We start from the raw sequence: 18,145 nt of genomic DNA on the forward strand, positions 1-18,145 counted from the left end.
AATTAAGACACAAAAAAGGAACTGAAAATCCAACTATTGCTTTGGGGAAAGACAAATCATGTTTTGTTTTTGTTTTTTTCTCTCGTTTTTATGAAAGATAACCAGTGGCTCAGCTTAGTCCCTGGCTCATTACACCTCATCTACACTTTGAAATGTCATCTGTCAACTGTAGTAAAATTTAAAGTGTGAGAATCGCTGATACACTGCTGTTTAACACCTTCCGGTGGAGCTGTTTTTATTACAACAACTCTTACCCTTCCACTTCCACATTCAGGCTGTGATCCAAAATCCACCAAAGATCGGTCGGCCAGACTCCAGCTGGCCAGTCATACTGTGAGTGGAGACTGAGCTAGCATCTGGTCAGCCATCAAATCAGTTGGTTATAATTTGGTAACTTTTCAGTGTGTGAATCAGACTTGGACTACCATCAAATATACTCATTTTCAATTAAATGCTATAAAATTATGCCTCAGTACCAGTCCACTTACTGATGTCTAATGCTGACATAAGATTGGACATTATCAACAGTATATCATTGACTTTCCCAATGGGACAATAAAAATGAATGATCATAGGCTGCTGTTTTTTACAGACATCTCTGTTGCAAATTGCAGAACTTTCCTGTAAATTTGATAGCATTTCCTTTATCTGAAAATAAGGGGTGGAAATATATACATGTGTAAAGGCCATATCATACAGTGCATTCAGAAAGTATTTCCAGCACTTAACTTTTTACAGGTTTGTCATGTTACAGCCTTATTCCAAAATGGATCAAATTCATTATTTCCCTCAAAAATCTACTAACAATACCCTATAATGACATTAATGGCCTTTGCCATTAATACTTATTGGAGTCCACCTATTGTAAATTCAGTTGATTGGACATTAGTCGTAAAGTCTGAGGAATTGTCTATACACCTCAGAGACAGGATTATATTGAGGCACAGATCTGGGGAAGGGTACAGAAAAACCTCTGCAGCATTGAAGGGCCCAATGAGCACAGTGGCCTCCATCATCCGTAAATGGAAGATGTTTGCAACCACCAGGACTCTCTCTAGAGCGGGCCGGCCAGCCCAACTGAGCAATTGAGAGAGAAGGGCCTTAGTCAGGAAGGTGACCAAAGTGACCATCAGGTTGATGGTCATTTCGAAAGAGCTCCAACATTTCTCTGTGGAGAGAGGAGAACCTTCCAGAAGAACAAGGATCTCTGTCACACCTTACCAATCAGGCCTGTATGGTAGAGTGGCCAGACGGAAACCACTTCACTTCTCATGACAGCCCACCTGAAGGACTCTCAGACAGTGAGAAACAACATTCTCTGGTCTGATGAAGCAAAGGTTGAACTCTTTGGCCTGAATGCCAGGGAAAGATGAATGCAGCAATGTACAGAGACGTCCTTGATGAAAACCTGTTCAAGAGTGCTCTGGACCTCAGACTGGGGCGATGGTTACTCTTTCAACAGGACAACGACCATAAGCACACAGACAAGATAACAAAGGAGTGGCTACAGGACAACTCTGTGAATGTCCTTAAGTGGCCCAGACTTGAACCCAATTGAACATGTCTGGAGAGATCTGGAAATGGCTGCACACTGACACTCCTCATCCAACCTGATGGGGCTTGAGAGGCACTGCAAAGAAGAATGGGAGAAACTGCCAACAAATAGGTGTGCTGAGCTTGTAGCATCGTACTGAAAAATAATTCAGGCTGTAATTGATGCTAAAGGTGCTTCAACAGACTATTAAACAAAGGCGGTGAATGCTTATGTACATGTGATATTTTTTGTTTTTAATAAATTTGCTAAGATTTCAAAAAAACTCTGTTATAGGCAATTTTTTGTTAAATATTTAGGAAAATAAAGAATTGAATCCATTTTGAAATAAGGCAGTAACATAAAATGTGGAAACAGTTAAGTGCTGGGAATACTCTGGATTCACTGTAATTCTTTGGGCAACAACTCAACTTGTTTATAGCTTACAGATATTTTTTTTCTCTGTCTTCTTATGAGAAATGTTGTTCAAATGTTCAAATGTTAGCCTCTTAGATTAAACGTAAAAATTTTCCCCCAGTGCGAGTACTTTGAACCAAAACGTCATTTGAATTAGAGGCAGGGAGATGGTCATTGCAGCAATATAGTTGTTAATATTTTTCTTAGTTTTGCTAATAATTTGAATACTTATTATAAATATGCATGATTTGTGACTTGTGATTCTCGTTTTATTCTTGGTATGGAATTGAAAGATTCTTTTGAAGCTTTTAAATGCATACCCTTAAGTGGAAAAGCAGGCTATGTAAACAGTTAAACTAAGCTGAACTCTGGGGATCTAGCTGCACTTTTTATACAGTCCAATCATAATATTGCCCTGTCTGGTGACACTGTGGACTGCATTAAGCTTTTAAATTAACCTGTACTGTAGTGTAATTCTCAAATGCATCCTGTGTAGATGAATTGAACACTTGATGCTTCTGCTGCTTTGCTAAGTTGCTCTTCCATAAATGTGATGTAAGACACAATATATGATTTTTCCAAGTTGGCCCATAATCAGTCTAGTATTTTATATCATAACTGTCTCATCAGCAGGTGGCACAGCAAAATTCCTTTGTGTGTTCTTGTTAAATATGTGGTGCTATAAAAGTAGTAATAAATAACTGCTCTTGGTCACTAACTGGATAATAAGTTGATTAATTCAGCACAGGATATTTCTACCATGTGTCACTGTGAAAGTTACAACATTTCTTTTGTTGAGCTGTTTGTACTGCACCATCTTAGACTTCTTAACCAAACAGGGTTAAAAAAAAGTTGGATGGGGCCAAACCCTTCATCCCCCTTCACCCCAAATACTCAATTTTCACAGAATCCAAAGAAAGGCCAGTTAATTGGGCAATCTAAATTGCATGTAAGTGTCAGAATAAGCATGTCAGGCCTGAAATATCCTATATTGTTGCCATTTGCCCAGAGACCAGTGGATTTGGCTCCAGCCCCTTGCAACCCTAAACAGGATAAGGCTTAGATAATGGCTTGATGGATGATTCTACATTCCCTTAATTTTTGGTTTTCAGTTCAATTAATGACACACATTCGTGTGTTAAAGTTTAGCAAAGTGTAAATTTATGGGAAAGATATCTTTGCTTACATGATTGATCATAGTAATTCACTTTAAAAGAACTGGTCAAGCTTTAAGTACCACTAAAAAGACTGATATAGTATACCTTGGTACACTGTGATAACAGTTTGACATTTGAAGAAATGGGTCCAGTCACATCGCATTTGTTGTTGTTCACCTGTCACCAATCCACAAGATAAATTAATCTGCTCTCAGCTCTATCCTAACAGTTATGAAAGTGATTTTGACAAGATATCTTTATTTCCTGAAAATCAAAAACCAACAACCCTAACACATGCCTTAAGGCACAGACCTAACTGCCATACATCTTAATATTTAAATCAAATCAGTGACTGTGTTTGCATTCTTGCATACATTCATGTACACACACTTCTCCTGCTGAATTATAGGGAAAAATATAGACTGGAGAAAAAGAAAAGCATGCTTTAAATGGAGGTTAGTAACAAAGTGCCATTTCAAGGTCACAGAGCATGAGAGGAAAAGAGTGAATACTGGAACAACATAGTGGGTAAAAAGCAAATGGTTGTCTTGAAAAAAGGACAAAAGTTTTATTCTATTTCTATTTCTTCTTTTATTTATTCCCCTTCTTCCTTTTATCATGTTTTTTTTATTTTTTATTTTAAGGTCTGTTACAAATCTGTTATAGTCTGTTATAGCTATTGTATTCAAACGTTTGTCCCATTTGAAAAAAGAAATACATTGTATAACGTGCGGGATGTAAATTAGGTTACAAAATGCCTTCAAGGCCATGAACAGCATGAGTCTTTACGCAAAAATATACTGTTAGAGAAGCAAAAGTCATCTGAGACCAGAATACATAAAACACAACTTGACAGACTTGAAACCAAGTCTTGAGGTGGCTTTTGACAGTGATCAAAAGTCTGTCTCAAACACTGACACAAACTCACTTGACATATCTAACTCCAAACCCAAACTTCTTTCATCTTTTCTTTCATATAAAAGACAGAATTGACAAATTAACATAAAAGAAACTATGCTTGCTTCTAAATGTCAAGTGTTTATTTTTTCATTCTTTTCTTGTCTTTCTTTCTAACATCAGGACAAGGCCTCCTGTCCCAAAGCGCTTTGCAGCTTAACAACCAGGATGCCTATGCAGCAGCTGGCTACCATAGTAATCAAGGACTGGCACTTGGAGAAACGTTAACGGGCCGTGGCGTGCAGATCGGAGGAGCTGTTCACAGCTACAACCAGGTACACACATGAATTCATCACAAGGTTTCTTTTCTCTTGTTTATCTGTCCACTTCTCTCCATTTGCATCTTCGTCCACCACCGTTCCTGTCACTTCCCCATTTCTTTGTAAAATGTTTTGCTACTTCTCTGGTTTCTCTTCTTTCCATCCTCCTTCTCTCCATCTGGATTTACATTGCTTTCTATTAATGTACTTTTCTCTCATCGTTCTCTGCATTCATTCCTCTCTAGGTGACATCCAGTCGGGCAGCTGCCCATTTAGCAGGGGTAGACTCTCCTTCTCAATCCCAGCGAGACTCCTTTGGCAGTACCTTCCACATGCCCAATGAGGGTGGACCTGCACCTGCTGGACCATCAATGTATTACTCATGTGCCACTTTGCCTGCACAGGTACAAATCCTTTATGAGATTAATGGGACCCCACTAGTACACTAATGATGGAATCCTTTATTCACAGCTCTCGCCAGGTGGAACCAAAGAGTGTTAGAGTATACTTATCTATTAAAGAAATACTACACTCACGGTTTGTGAGCTTGCACCAGTCACACAAGTTTCTGTTGATTCCACTGGCAACCCATCAAAAATCAAGAATACCCAATCAAATTTAGTGAAAACATTTTAGATATGCACATTCTTATGTTTCGAACAAGCTATTTTGACTGTCAGTGCAGTAAGTGGCTTTCAAGATTCTTTTAAGATTTATTAAAATAAGATCAATTTTGTGGATAATCAAAAAGGTCATGCTAAGCAGGGATTTTATTTGGCAGGTGCCATTAGCTAGCAGTAGCAGACTGAAATATCTTAACAAAACTCAATTGCCATGATGTTTTGTACAGACATTTACAGTCATCAAATAATATCTCTAAATTACTTCTAGTCATCCATGACTAGATAAGGTGAAATGCTTTGCCAAACATACAATGGATTGTCATGAAATTATATAGAGATATTCACGGTCCTCAGAAGATGAATGTCAATGACATTAGTGATACTTTTCCTTTTCCTTTAGTGCCACCAGCTAGCTAAAGGTTACACTTATTAAGTAAAATATCTCTGCACCTTAGATTTAATTAGGAAAACGTGGTACAGACATGATTTCCAGAGGAATGATTCAAATAATCACTTTTCCTCTAGCTTTATCACCAGGTCAGATGTTTAATTTGTCCAAAACTTTCAAAACTAAATACTAATGGTGCATCACAATTTGCTCTCAGTTTAGAAATTACTTCAAAGCATCACTGTACTGTATAGTCCTGGTCTTTTTTTTATTATCAGTGACACATCGTTTGTCATTTGTCCACCACATGTAATAAGGATGTACAACATGCTAATGTGATTGCATCAGAGAACATTTAGTTATTCGGCAGACACTTTTATCCAAAGCAACTTACAAGTAAACATTATCACATATCATTAGGTCATTGACTTATCTGCATTAACTTCAACTGAATGTAATGGAAATTGACCCACAGACCCTGCAGTTAGTGTATGACCCACTCTACCCAGAGATGGGTCCTAGGCCTAATAATGATTCTGACACTGTAGGTTTGTAATGTACTGAACAGGATGTTTATAGTGCCACTGAAAAAGTAGCTTAGTAACTTACTTAACTTAATAAATTCCAAAAAGTTGTTGTTTCAGTAAAAAATAGATATAGAAAATCATCTTGTCTACAGAAGATTTGGAGATTCAAATGGGCCACTGTTTAATATGGTGCTGTGTCAAAAAGTGTCAGCATCCTCACTTCAGCAAATCTTGACCATGATCATCGAAATTAATGGAGAATTACAAATTGTATCTTTAATATTAATATTTAACTTCAACACCGTGCAAATATTTATTTAACTTATCTTCCCATTTGAGACTAAATTAAATTCCATGTTAAGAATTCTTAAGGAACTTCATTTAGCGGCTCATTGGTTGTTGCATTTTAAGTTTACTTGGTTGAAAACGTCATAGTCATTCATTCATGATAGTTCCCAGCTCTTCATCACAATGTTATCACAGATTAGTCTCTGCTTCCTGGTTTCTTAGTCCCATGCGGTGTTGTTCAACTCTGTACCAATATTGATATTATTATTATTATTATTATTATTATTTTATAATAGTATTTTAATATTTTAAAAAGAATGGCATTACCCTTTAATTAGGTACAACTCTTCTATTACAGCGTGTGAGCTCGCCTCTGCAGGCGGTGGGATCCCCTACCAAGCTGCAGCGCCTTGGATCAGCCTCCTCTGACATGCCCAGCTACGCAACGCTACAGAGGGTGTCCTCACCTAAACAGTCACCCAGCCGACTCGCTAAGTCCTACAGGTTGGTTCTGTTCAAGTAAAACCAGTTGATTCTCAGTAACAAGAGTCAAGAGTGCATTACATTACAAGAGTGCATTACATACTAAAAGAATTCTGCTAGTCCCAAAACACAAAAGATTATATCTACAGGAGGTTGATACAGCTGTTGATCAATACCAGTGACTCAACAATTACTTCAAATGGTGCTAAGATTTATGGCTTTGAAAAACAGTTTCTATCCTGTAGTCTCTCTCAGAAAAAAAAACTAAATTGGACGTTAGACAACTGTGCTGACACGTTTTCCCTCATGCTTTATTATTCATCAACTAGCTGCACTATGAAATATGCTGTAACCAGTTGCACTTTAATAAGCATTATATAGATGCAGTACACATGCTGCTTGGTTGAGTATATAATAACTAAAACATAAACCGCCACTCCAGTAATTTGCTGGCTTTATTTGGGATTCATGCAGGCTGGAATGCCTGGTTTTGTGACATTTTGGGATGTTTTTCGGGAGATTTATTCGATGAAATTGCATGAGCGAGTGAAAATTTCAGTGACAATAAATCTTGTTATTCTACGACACTCACACACACATACACACACAGTTTGTCATTATATATTCTAATACTTTGGGCACTTGAAATAGTTCTGGATACAACAGCTTCTTTCAGAGTAATTAGGTCGTCTTTTTTCCCAGTGTTTCAACTATTATTCAGGTGTGTTTTGTGGCAGAAAAGTGCCAGTCAGTAACTTTCATTTGTGTTTTATCAAAACATTCATGCAGTGCAAAAATATTAAGGCAGGGAATTGCCTTGCATTTTCCAATAATTTTTACAGTTATTCCAGCTTTGCATAAAGTTTTGGGCATCTCCTAGAAATTAATTACCAATAATAATTTCCTGGCACCTGCAAATGATACACAATATGCCGCAAGTTGGATATTTCTTCTCATCTTGTCATAAGTGGACCTATCATTTCTCTTCTTGTGTGGGTTTTATTTTAGGAAACTACCACACAGGATTAGCAAGCTCTTATGAGTAGCTCTAATGAGCCATACTTGTAAGTAAGAAGTGTAGGTCAACTTTCCAAGAAGAGTCACAGTGATTGGATAAAATGATCATGCAGAATTCACTTTGATTGGTCGAATTGCTTTAATTGTTGCAAATGTGGGATCTCTACATAGATCTCTCCTTATACCTGAGATTTTAACTTTGAATGTGCAGTTCTCACCAGTTATTGGGTGATAACCTACCACAGACAGTGAAAGGTACTTCATTGTTTCTTTGCATTAATTAACGGCATTGCTGAATTACCCATGACCAATAAATCTTTGAAAAAGCACTTGATTTTTACAACTAATAACAAAGTAGCAGACTGCTAGCAAGCTAGTGATTACAAGCTTATAAAGTGCAGTCAAATGTTTAAAATGTTTTTATTCAAAACTAAAAGTCAAAAGACTGAAAGGGGCAGCCATGGAAAAAAACACAACAATTCAGTATATTTCTCTTAGTCTTAATATTGCATGTTACTTTATACTTTAGTTTCCATATAGAGCAGTAATAATCAGATGCAATGTATGAATAATACTCTCACACAGTGCACTGACATCTCTAATTTATTGGTGTTGCATTTACATTGCTACGGCATAAATTTTATTATCTGCTACTGGAGTTCTGTACAGACTGTGCCTAGTTAAAAAAAATTCAGCAAACACTGAAACAGTTTCTGTGCACAATTTTAAAATAACCCTTTTGTAGACATATCCCAGTATGCTCCATTTTTGCATCCACTGTCTGTGTCCATCCATTTATTTTTGTTTTTTCTTGTCTTTTTGCCCTGCCTCCCTGATAAACTGCAATGTTTTTCAAACTCTACATCCTTAATTGATAATGTAGACTTGTTGTGTCAGCTTGCTGTGTCTAAGCTTAATCTCAGTTAACCATGATGACATTATCAGGGTTTTTTTCTTGAGTTGCCAGAGTTCTTACAGAGGCAAAGCGAATTTATACAACTGTTTTTCCACACAATATATCACTCTTTAAGACTTCTAAATAGAATTTTAAGTTCACATTTGACATTTCCCTTAAATGCCAATATTAGATTTGAATGAAATGATCATCATACACAAACTTTACCAATTGAATTTTGTCCTTCTGCAGCACCTCATCACCTATCAACATGGTAGCATCTGGTGCCGCTGGCTCCTCATCGCCCCTCCCCATGGCAGCCTCCCCAGGTGGAAACAATACCTCGTCGCCCATCCACCAGCTCAGCTCAGCCGTGGGAAGCTACGCCACCCTGTCACCTACCAAGCGCATGCTTCATCACATCGGAGCGGAAAGTTACAAGATTTCCCATGAGCTGTATGCCAACGCAACCCTGCAAAGGCCTGGTAGCCTGGCAGGTAGAGGTCAAGACAAGTTTATTATTACTTTTTTATGTGTTTACTTGTGTATGTGATGCCACTGTACAGTTATGTGATATAGTTCATTATATTCAAATTTTTATAACTGAAACAAGAAATTGGTGAGGAGAACAAACCCAGATTTCCACGACACTGTGTAAATGAAAAATAACTGTAAATGCCAACAACTACGAATCCTTTGAAACCTATTTTTGATTATACAGTAGTACAAAGACAGCATATCAAATGTTGAAACTTTGAAAAGCTCAGCAGTTAGGGGGATCTCCCTTTGTTGTATTTTTTTACTTTTTTTTTTACTTCAGAATGCGGCAGATGTTTTCAATGGCTAACAGGTCTGGACTATATTCAGGCCATTTTAGCTCTGGTACCATCTTAGTGTGGAGTAGAATTTTGTTTAACATTGTGTAGCTGGAATATGCAAGACATTCCTTGAAAACCCAAATCATCAGATGACATCAAACCTAAACCTGTATTTATTTTTCAGCTTAAATAGGGCCTTTACAGATTACTGATCCAACTTACCCACATTGTATACATAAATGTACACCCACAGCATCTGACTTTTTAACAGTTCACTGATTAAAAAATCAGATGGTACATCTCTGATTTAGCAGCATCGTTCATTTCGAAACACATTTTCAAATTTGGACTCATTAGGCCTGACTTCATCTTAGTCCATTTTAATTATGCTCAGGCTCTGTAAAAAATATATCTTGGCAGATAATATGACATATAAATAATTATTAATTATTATATGTTAAACCCAGTATGGCGTTAGAAAAAAACAGATCAACTTCAGCGACATTACTGTACATTTTTTACTGAAAAGATCCACTGCAATAGAAAAGAAACTTACATTGGCAGCATTTATGGATCTTAAAAAAGCATCTGATACCATTAGTCATAATTTTAGATAGATATGGTAATGGAGGGATTGCATATTCTTGGGTGAAAAATTATTAAGATAATACATTATAATATGTTCATTAAAATACCAATTCCTAAAAAACATTGAAAATAACTCATGGGGTCCCACAAGGCTCACTCTTAGTTCCTTTGTTATTTATTTTGTAAATACATTTATTTTGTAAATAAATAACTAAATAAATGTGTAATGTTTCCAGAGTGATAGATTGTGTTTTGTTTATAGTAAATGACAATGAAATGACACTGAAATTGAAAGACTTTTGGGAGTAATTATTGATATCATAACTCATATCAAGTCAAAAATGCCTGAATCGTATTGTTTATTGTTAAGGATTTGTTGGATCAGACTCTGTTATATTTAATGTATGGTTCACTGGTACTTCCATATACTGCATACTGCCTGGGGGTTTGGGGAAATCCATATAAATCAAAAGCATAATCAATTTTTGTTTTACAAAACTGAGCCATAAAAAATAGTTTGTAGAGCAGATTATTTGGTACCAACTAATAAATTGTTTAGGAGATGGTGAAATTCGAAATACTACAAATTTATATATGTACAGAATTGTTAAGAACCGAAAAAGGAAACGTCCAAAAGTTGTTCAGAAGTATTAAATGGGGGACTGTGTATGTTTAAAAAAAAAAGTAAGAACAAATGATAAAAAAATGCATTTCAGTAACATAATTAGTTAATTTGTGGAATAAGCTCAGTAATGACTTGAAGATGTCTTACTCGTTAAATTTAAAGAATGGTAAAAGATAAATTAATAAACAATAAAAACTACAATATAGACCAGATTGGATATGGATATAGGTATGCGTGTCTGTGTGTCCAATTATTTGTAGAGCAGCATGTATGTCTAACATCTACTCTATCTTCCCCGTGTTCTCCAGGCTCCAGAGGTTCCTACAGCAGCCAGCACAGTCACCTGGGCTCTGAGCTCCGGCCACTGCAGTCCCCTGAACATCACATTGACCCCATCTATGAAGACAGAGTCTACACCAAACCCAACCTTAGAGGGCAAGGTGAGCAGACATGGAGCTAGAGGCTTAGGAAAATGAAGATGCGAGAAGGAAAGTTATTTGTCCCTACAAATATAAAGTCTATAAAACCCAGAATCCTAAATCAAAAGGGAAATAGAATGAAGGGTTCATGGTTTTACAACCAGGCAACACTGAAGTTGATGTTAAAATCTGTTTTAATAGATCTATAGGCATTATTAAATGAGGGTCTCTCAAGGAAAATTGTAAAGCGCTTTAAATAGTTCAAACTCAAAGACTAAACATAATTCCAATGAACAGTAAATCATTCTTAATTTTAAAACAAAGACTTCACCTGATACCCCGACAGAAGAGATAGATAAAATAAATAATTTACAATCAGAAAAGACAAAACAGAAAAAGAAACAGAGAAGTAGGTGTTTTTAGTGATATGGTACAAAGAAAACTTACTTTTTCTATCTGATCATGTAGCACTATTTATCAGATCAGGTAGGCAAATCCAATTGGGGTCTCAATAGCAATTTGTTTCTAAGTCACAGTCTGTTAAGTAATTAGTTTCAAAGCTGCAAATTAATCTCAAATTAATCGCATGGGTGTTAAATAGGTTGCATTAAAATCAAAGCAAATCATCCATGTCCTAAAACGTTGTCAACGCAGTGCTGCTGGTTTGGTTGCCTGAGCAATGGGCACTGCTTTAGAGGAAAATACATAAAGTGGTACTCTTTCTGTGAAATATCACAGAAAGAGTACCACTTTGGTTGGGTTAGCGCTAAAAAGGCCACATATTAATTAAACAATTTAAGGTAATTTTTACCATGCTAGTCTACCATACACATTGATACATCACTTTGATAAAAATAACAATCATCATGAACAACAATCAGCTTTGTGTCTGTAAATCTGAGTCATCACAGCAGTAACAATCAGGATCAGGCCCACTCTATCTCTCCTTCCCTTAGAGCTTCATTTTATTTTCATTTTTATATTTTATTCTAGTTTAGTTTTTTGTTTTTTTGGGCAACATAAAAGTAGATGTTGAAACCAGGCTACATTTTAAGGTTTTAAGATTCTTCAGGTTACACACTCATGCAAATACCAAACGATGACGTTAGAACACTGCAGTCTAGCTGCTGATTGGTCAAATAGAAGCAGCGCTACCTTCGGGTCACCTTCTAGCAACCATACTTGTTTCCACACTTGTCTCATCATGTGAACTTCTTCCTTCTTTATGCACAATTGTTCTTGTGTGTAATGACATTGACGTCAGAGCAGTTTATTGCATCCCTATAAGAACTAGCTAAATTGAGGTAGTACTCTATCTGCAGAGGAAAGGGAAGTACCTGGTACCAACAGCGATCAGAGGGTGGTGTTGAGCTGAGCTGGCAGCAGAGACTCAGGGTGATATCAATGCTCTCATCTTACTTTTGATGAGGATAAAAGTATGTTTCAAAAAGAAAGAGCAAACTGTTCCTTTCCATTTTATCCCATCTTGAGGGGAAATGTTTTTAATGTGCTCTCATGATTCTATGCAAACCAAGGGGCAGAATCGTACATCAGAACAGGGAGCAAAACATAATTAAGGTCTCAGGTGTAGTTGGCTGTGTACACTGTACATAATGGCCTCTCGAAGATAACTGGGTATATACACAATGGACAGTGTGATGAGAGGGAGAACTTTTTTGGGGGGTGGGTTACAGTTGACTTTTGCTGTTATGCTACTATGCTAAGTGATGCTGTAGGGATAGCATTTTATTACCGCTACTTTAAAAAGGATGCCTACAAATTTTATGTGAGGCCTATAAACATTTGTGTAGCATTTGTAGCTTTTGACCGCTTCTGTTTGTCTTTTTCAACCCAAATGAAAATCCTAAGCCCATTTGGTGAGCGAACCTTATCACCTGTTACCCCGCCTGTTGAGTTGTAAGTTATAACTGTAGTTTGTCATGTTTATTTACTTTTTGATTTCTTTTCTTTTTCCTTTTTTAATTCCCTCTTTTGATTTTGTGCCATTTTGTTCCATTGGTGCTGGTGGTGCTTGTTACTCATTGTGTCTGTGTGTTTGTGTTTGTGTGTGTGTGTTTGTATGTGTGTGTACATGCATACTCATTTTGGCATTTGTGGGATTTTCTTCATCCTCTAATCCCTGTCCCTCCTTGGCTAAATCAAACCCAGTAGCGAACCAGTTGTACCAAGAGGTCCTCAACTATCTGCTCTGTCCCTACACTCCTCTTCCCATTTTAGCCCCGCCCTCCCCCGGTGTTGATCCAATCCCCTTGCAGCGAACAGGAAGCCAGAGCACTGCAGGAACCTTTCAGAGAGGCAGCTTCGCCACAGGAAGTGGAGCGGCTGATTACACCAATCCGTACCGCACTCTGCAGTTCTGCCCTTCCACAGAGTCGCCTTACAGCAAGTCGGGCCCTGCCCTCCCCCCTGAGGCTGCCCTAGGTCGTTCTCCATCTGTGGACAGCATCCAGAAAGACCCAAGGTGAGAAAAACAAGAAATTTTTGCTTAAATTCTACTCTGGCTTGTTGGTGAAGGCCTTTGTCCTGCTCCCTTCCCACTTTCACTGATCTTACTGAGGGCCAGATTCACCAAAAAGGTGTACAGCGTATGATTCTTAACTTAAAAAAATGACAATAGGCTAACAGTGAAAAAAGCTTTAATTGGATTTACAAAAGAGTGTCTAAGTCAGAAGTGTGACGTTATGACATCAAACAGTTTGTAACACCTTAAATGATAACTGATTGTTAGGGTTAACTGCACTATCCCATGCAGTCAAAGACAGACTGAATCTGGGCTTTAGTATGGGGCACACATCACGCCACATCTTTCACTCTTCTCTCTGTGGTTTGCCTAGTATTGGGGCTTGTTGACACTGCTGTATGAATGCCTCTGCACAACTTTAGGTCCAATTTTGTTTGTTTGCTGGTAGTGTTAGGAGCGGAGTGCTTCTCTCTCAGTGACAATCGGTCACATTCTATGCAGTAGGTAGACACAGTTAATGTGGAATGTCTGCATGAAGTCTGTTTTTAAACCAAAGGAGCTCTGTGTATAGGTGTGGGCGTTAGAGACAAACAGTGACAGACAAAAAAAGAGGAAGAAAGAGACACATAAACAACAGTAATAGCTGTTTTTATCATTCTTTTGTCCTAGTTAAAATCTGGTTTGAAATATTATTCCAGTTGTGCTGTGGATTTCACTGTCTTGGCCCCTTTTTTCCGACTAATGAATGCACAGACTGGCTGTTAAAGACAGAAGCAGCCTAATTAAAGCTGAAGTGTCTCTCATTGACATTTCAGCTCAGGTGTAACCAAGAGACACTATATATTTATACTTAAATTTTGTGTTTTTAATGAGGAACACACTTTGTGCTGAACTGTTTCATTATATGGTAACATTTGGAAACACAAAAGTATCTTTATGTGTTTGTGTAGTTGATTCTGGTTGTTGTTGCCATTCCACTTTCCTCCACCCATTGTCCAAGTCTTTATTTCTCTGAGTAAATTGCACTCACATTGTCCATTTGTTCACTCTTTAGCTTTGTCATCATTGTTGTGTAGCTTCCAGCATTCAGCCATCTGCACTGCTACATTTAATGGATTGACTTGTGATGCATGGCATTTTGCTTTACATTGACAACATGCATCTAAATAAGACGGTACTAATTCAGTAGTTTGTTGTCAACACTGTGTTAAAGTGAGGGTCTCTCAAGATTTTACTGTAAATACACAGATAAGTTTTACAGATTACATGCTTGATGCACTGCTGCTGAAATCTTTGGATGATGTTTTTATATATTTCATAATACTTTTTCAAATCCCATAAGAAAACAAAAACCAACGATGTGTTAATTTGCTAGTGGCATTTTGGCTATCAATACCTTTTTTGTGGAGAAATGAGAACTTGCATCAGACTCGTTGGGGCAATCAATGTTAGCCTCTGAAGTGCAGAAAAACATATTTTCAGTCTGTCCACTTTTACATGCATCTCAAAAGTAAGCCAGAAGGAAAGCAAATAAAACGTATAGATGTTTGGGGTAGCCGCAGTAGCTAACTCCTTAGAAATATATATGTTGGGCAATTTGCCAGCTAAACTACTGTGTTCAGTTGTTCATATCAACAAGTGAACACTTGTTCAAGGCAGTGATAGAAAAATTAGAACTAGCTGTAGAGTTACCGAACCCACTTTTAGGTAGGTAGGGTCTGTCTATGGTGACTTTCACTAAACATGTGGCTGAGTGATGTGTTTTTAATTGTTTCCTAGCAGCAGAGGAAATGTTAATGAGTAGTCACTAGGATAAATTCATTGCTGGTTTTGTTTTTTTTATGGGACTTTTTTGACAAACAGAAAAATATATAAGATATAAGATGCACCTAGCTGTTGACCAGTTAGTCAACATAGCTGGTAAACATTAGCACCACCATCATTAACATCACATTATTGCTATATGCTTTACGCTGACATAATCACTATATGTGTAATATATGAATGTAAGGGATATAGTGAAAGTAGCAACATTAAGAAAATGGGATTAAACATAATCAGTTTTTTAAAATACTTTCCTAATATAAAAGATGAACTGTAACCTCAGTGTTTATTAAGACAAATTCATGGGGAGAAATAGTTACTGAAAACATATATATAAATATCTTGTTTTAATTGAACCTACAAATAACAAGCTTAGAATCTTACCTTTTCATTACTCACTAATTAGCTTCTCTGCTATAAGTTCACCTTTTCAGAAAAAACAGTTACATTCAAGCACACAATAAAATTAAATAAAAATAAATTACACATGAATGATTTTGTAATCAGTGTTATAATTCAACAGCTAATTTAATTAACAGGCCAACCTCATACATTAAATACAGCACACAAAGTGTTTTATATATTGTACAAAGGTTGTGACAATGTAAATTTGCTGCAAAACACAGGAAACACTCTGTTTTGTTAGATCCATTGCAGCAAATTTACCTAAAAATCCGCTTGGGCATAAGGTAATACCCAGCGTCTATATCCTAAGACCCTCTCTTTACTTGATGTACCCTTCATCTGCTCTAAATGCATGTCTTTCACCTCACCCACCCCCTCTACCATTGCCTGAATACTGTTGAGAGAGAAAGACGAGTCTAGTGGCTACACATTGATTTCTGCTTACTAATCATCACGATTATGACGGTTATGGAATAATTTGTTGCCAGACAGCCAACATATACCTCTCTCTTGTTTCTCTCTGCCTGTCCCCCTTCGATAGGTACGACCCTGAATTCCTTGTGTGGAATCAAAATCAAGCCGAGCAAAGAATGACAAAGTAATCCAACTATTTATTTATACTTATTTACATTCTGTCTATCTATCTTACCTTTGTCTCATTCACAGAATCTCCATCTTTTTTATATGACACCTATATCGGATGCAGATGTTAATGTCAATGGCAGCATGACAACATTTCACATTTGTATTGTCACCCATTTATGCATAGTGCTGTAATAAACAGAAATCATCTTTATTTAGCATTATATAAATTCACACTTAAAAACTAGATGACAATTTTCAAATGATTTGACACTTAATTATGGCATTGCATAAAGTCAGAATAGCATACTCTGTGACTCAAACTTTATATATTTTTATAAAAAGGCAAATACATTTTAGGTTTGCTGAAAATGTTTAAGTAATTATTTACAATTTTGTTTTTATTTTATTTTATTTTTACAATTTGTATCAATATGACTCACAAAAGCATCTATTTTTTAGATTGTAAATATTCCTCATTCTCTCCTTGGGCTTGTCATCTATCCTTCCATCCCTCCATACATTGATCTCCCTATTTTATCTGTCATTTGTTTCCATTGTCTGTTTTTGTGATTTTTGAACATGCTTTGTGACTTTTGTATTCATGTGGCTTGCCCAGTGTTTATTGTGATGCCAAAATCTTTATCTTTAATTTTATTTTATATTGATCTTGTCATCTACTTCAAGGAATCTGGCGTAAAAAACTGCCAAATCAACATGCAGACAATGATCTGCTGTTGCAACCCTGAATTCAAAGGATAAGCTGAAAGGACAAAAAAACCAAGCAAACAAACAAAAAAGCCCCAGCAAATACCTTATAACTGTGAGCCCATCATCCCCATTTGCAGCTGGCTCCCTAACATGAACTTTATCCTGTGGAAGCCTTAAACAATTGTCATTTAGCTGATTTGTCAAAGCATACACCAGCACAATATATAACATAAACACACATTACTTTGGATACAGCCTCTTATGTACTCCCAACTCATTTCCTCCTTGAGGCTACCAGTAGTAAATGGAAAAGTTCCCGTTCACATTAGATTTGTGCTAGACAGGACCTGACCCAATCATAGCAGTGTCTCTTATTCTGTCATGCTCATAAGCACAGTGAAACTCTCTGATCCATATTCAGTCATGAGATTCAGATGGTGTGTGTGTGTGTGTGTGTGTGTGTGTATGTGTGTGTGTATTTCTAAGCTCTGCCTGACATCTTCTGACCTTGCGTTCAGCTTTTCTAGCTTCAATAGGCCAATCAGTCAGCCATACCAACACACACACCACAAACACACAGACACACGATTAAAAAAACACGCAGATGCTCTTTTTCTTTCTCATATTTTCTGGTGGACTGTATATTTTACCTTCTTCTTAACCTCTTTTGCTCCTTCTACCATCCATTAACATCGTTCTCACGTAGAGGCCATGATGGGGTCACATGTACACAGAAACACACAGTGGGTGTAAAATGTGAAATTGAAATGCTTGTCCATGTAATAGAGTAATATATTTCCCTAACATTTAGGACAGCACATTGTAGCAAAGACCTTTCAAACTCTTCTGATAATCTATTAATGCAAAACAGTATTACACTGAATGACCTATGGGGCCTGTCGAGTTCAATCAAAAAGCAAAAAAAATGTCTCTTGACATTTGAAATTGCACACTTGGGTGGTGAAGAGGGAAACATCTAGCGGCTGGGGTTTTCATCCTATTTCATATTTATTATACATAAATGGTTCAACGTTTATCTTGTATCACTTGAGGATAGATGTCAGACTCCGTAACACCATGTGACGTCAAAAGACAAAAAAAAAGCCACTTTTTTGGCTCACTTTGTATAATGACTCAATTAAAAGAAA

General features: G+C 36.9%; 1 protein-coding gene across 11 annotated transcripts in view; it reads left to right on the forward strand.

Annotated features, from left to right (window-relative positions):
* ctnnd2b (catenin (cadherin-associated protein), delta 2b) overlaps positions 1-18,145 on the forward strand; it is a 157,584-nt gene that overhangs the window by 84,388 nt on the left and 55,051 nt on the right. For 4 of the 11 annotated variants that reach the window (XM_067529330.1, XM_067529324.1, XM_067529321.1 and 1 more), the window contains 8 exons: positions 4,186-4,337; positions 4,568-4,726; positions 6,507-6,652; positions 8,796-9,046; positions 10,883-11,014; positions 12,863-12,910; positions 13,232-13,475; positions 16,246-16,302. In XM_067529330.1, coding sequence (XP_067385431.1) covers positions 4,186-4,337; positions 4,568-4,726; positions 6,507-6,652; positions 8,796-9,046; positions 10,883-11,014; positions 12,863-12,910; positions 13,232-13,475; positions 16,246-16,302 — 1,189 coding nt within the window. The remainder of the gene's footprint in view (positions 1-4,185; positions 4,338-4,567; positions 4,727-6,506; positions 6,653-8,795; positions 9,047-10,882; positions 11,015-12,862; positions 12,911-13,231; positions 13,476-16,245; positions 16,303-18,145) is intronic. The other 7 variants (XM_067529328.1, XM_067529327.1, XM_067529331.1 and 4 more) reach the window with 5 other exon arrangements.

The sequence above is a fragment of the Channa argus genome, chromosome 14 (genome assembly GCF_033026475.1).
Source record: "Channa argus isolate prfri chromosome 14, Channa argus male v1.0, whole genome shotgun sequence".
Taxonomy (NCBI): Eukaryota; Metazoa; Chordata; class Actinopteri; order Anabantiformes; family Channidae; genus Channa; species Channa argus.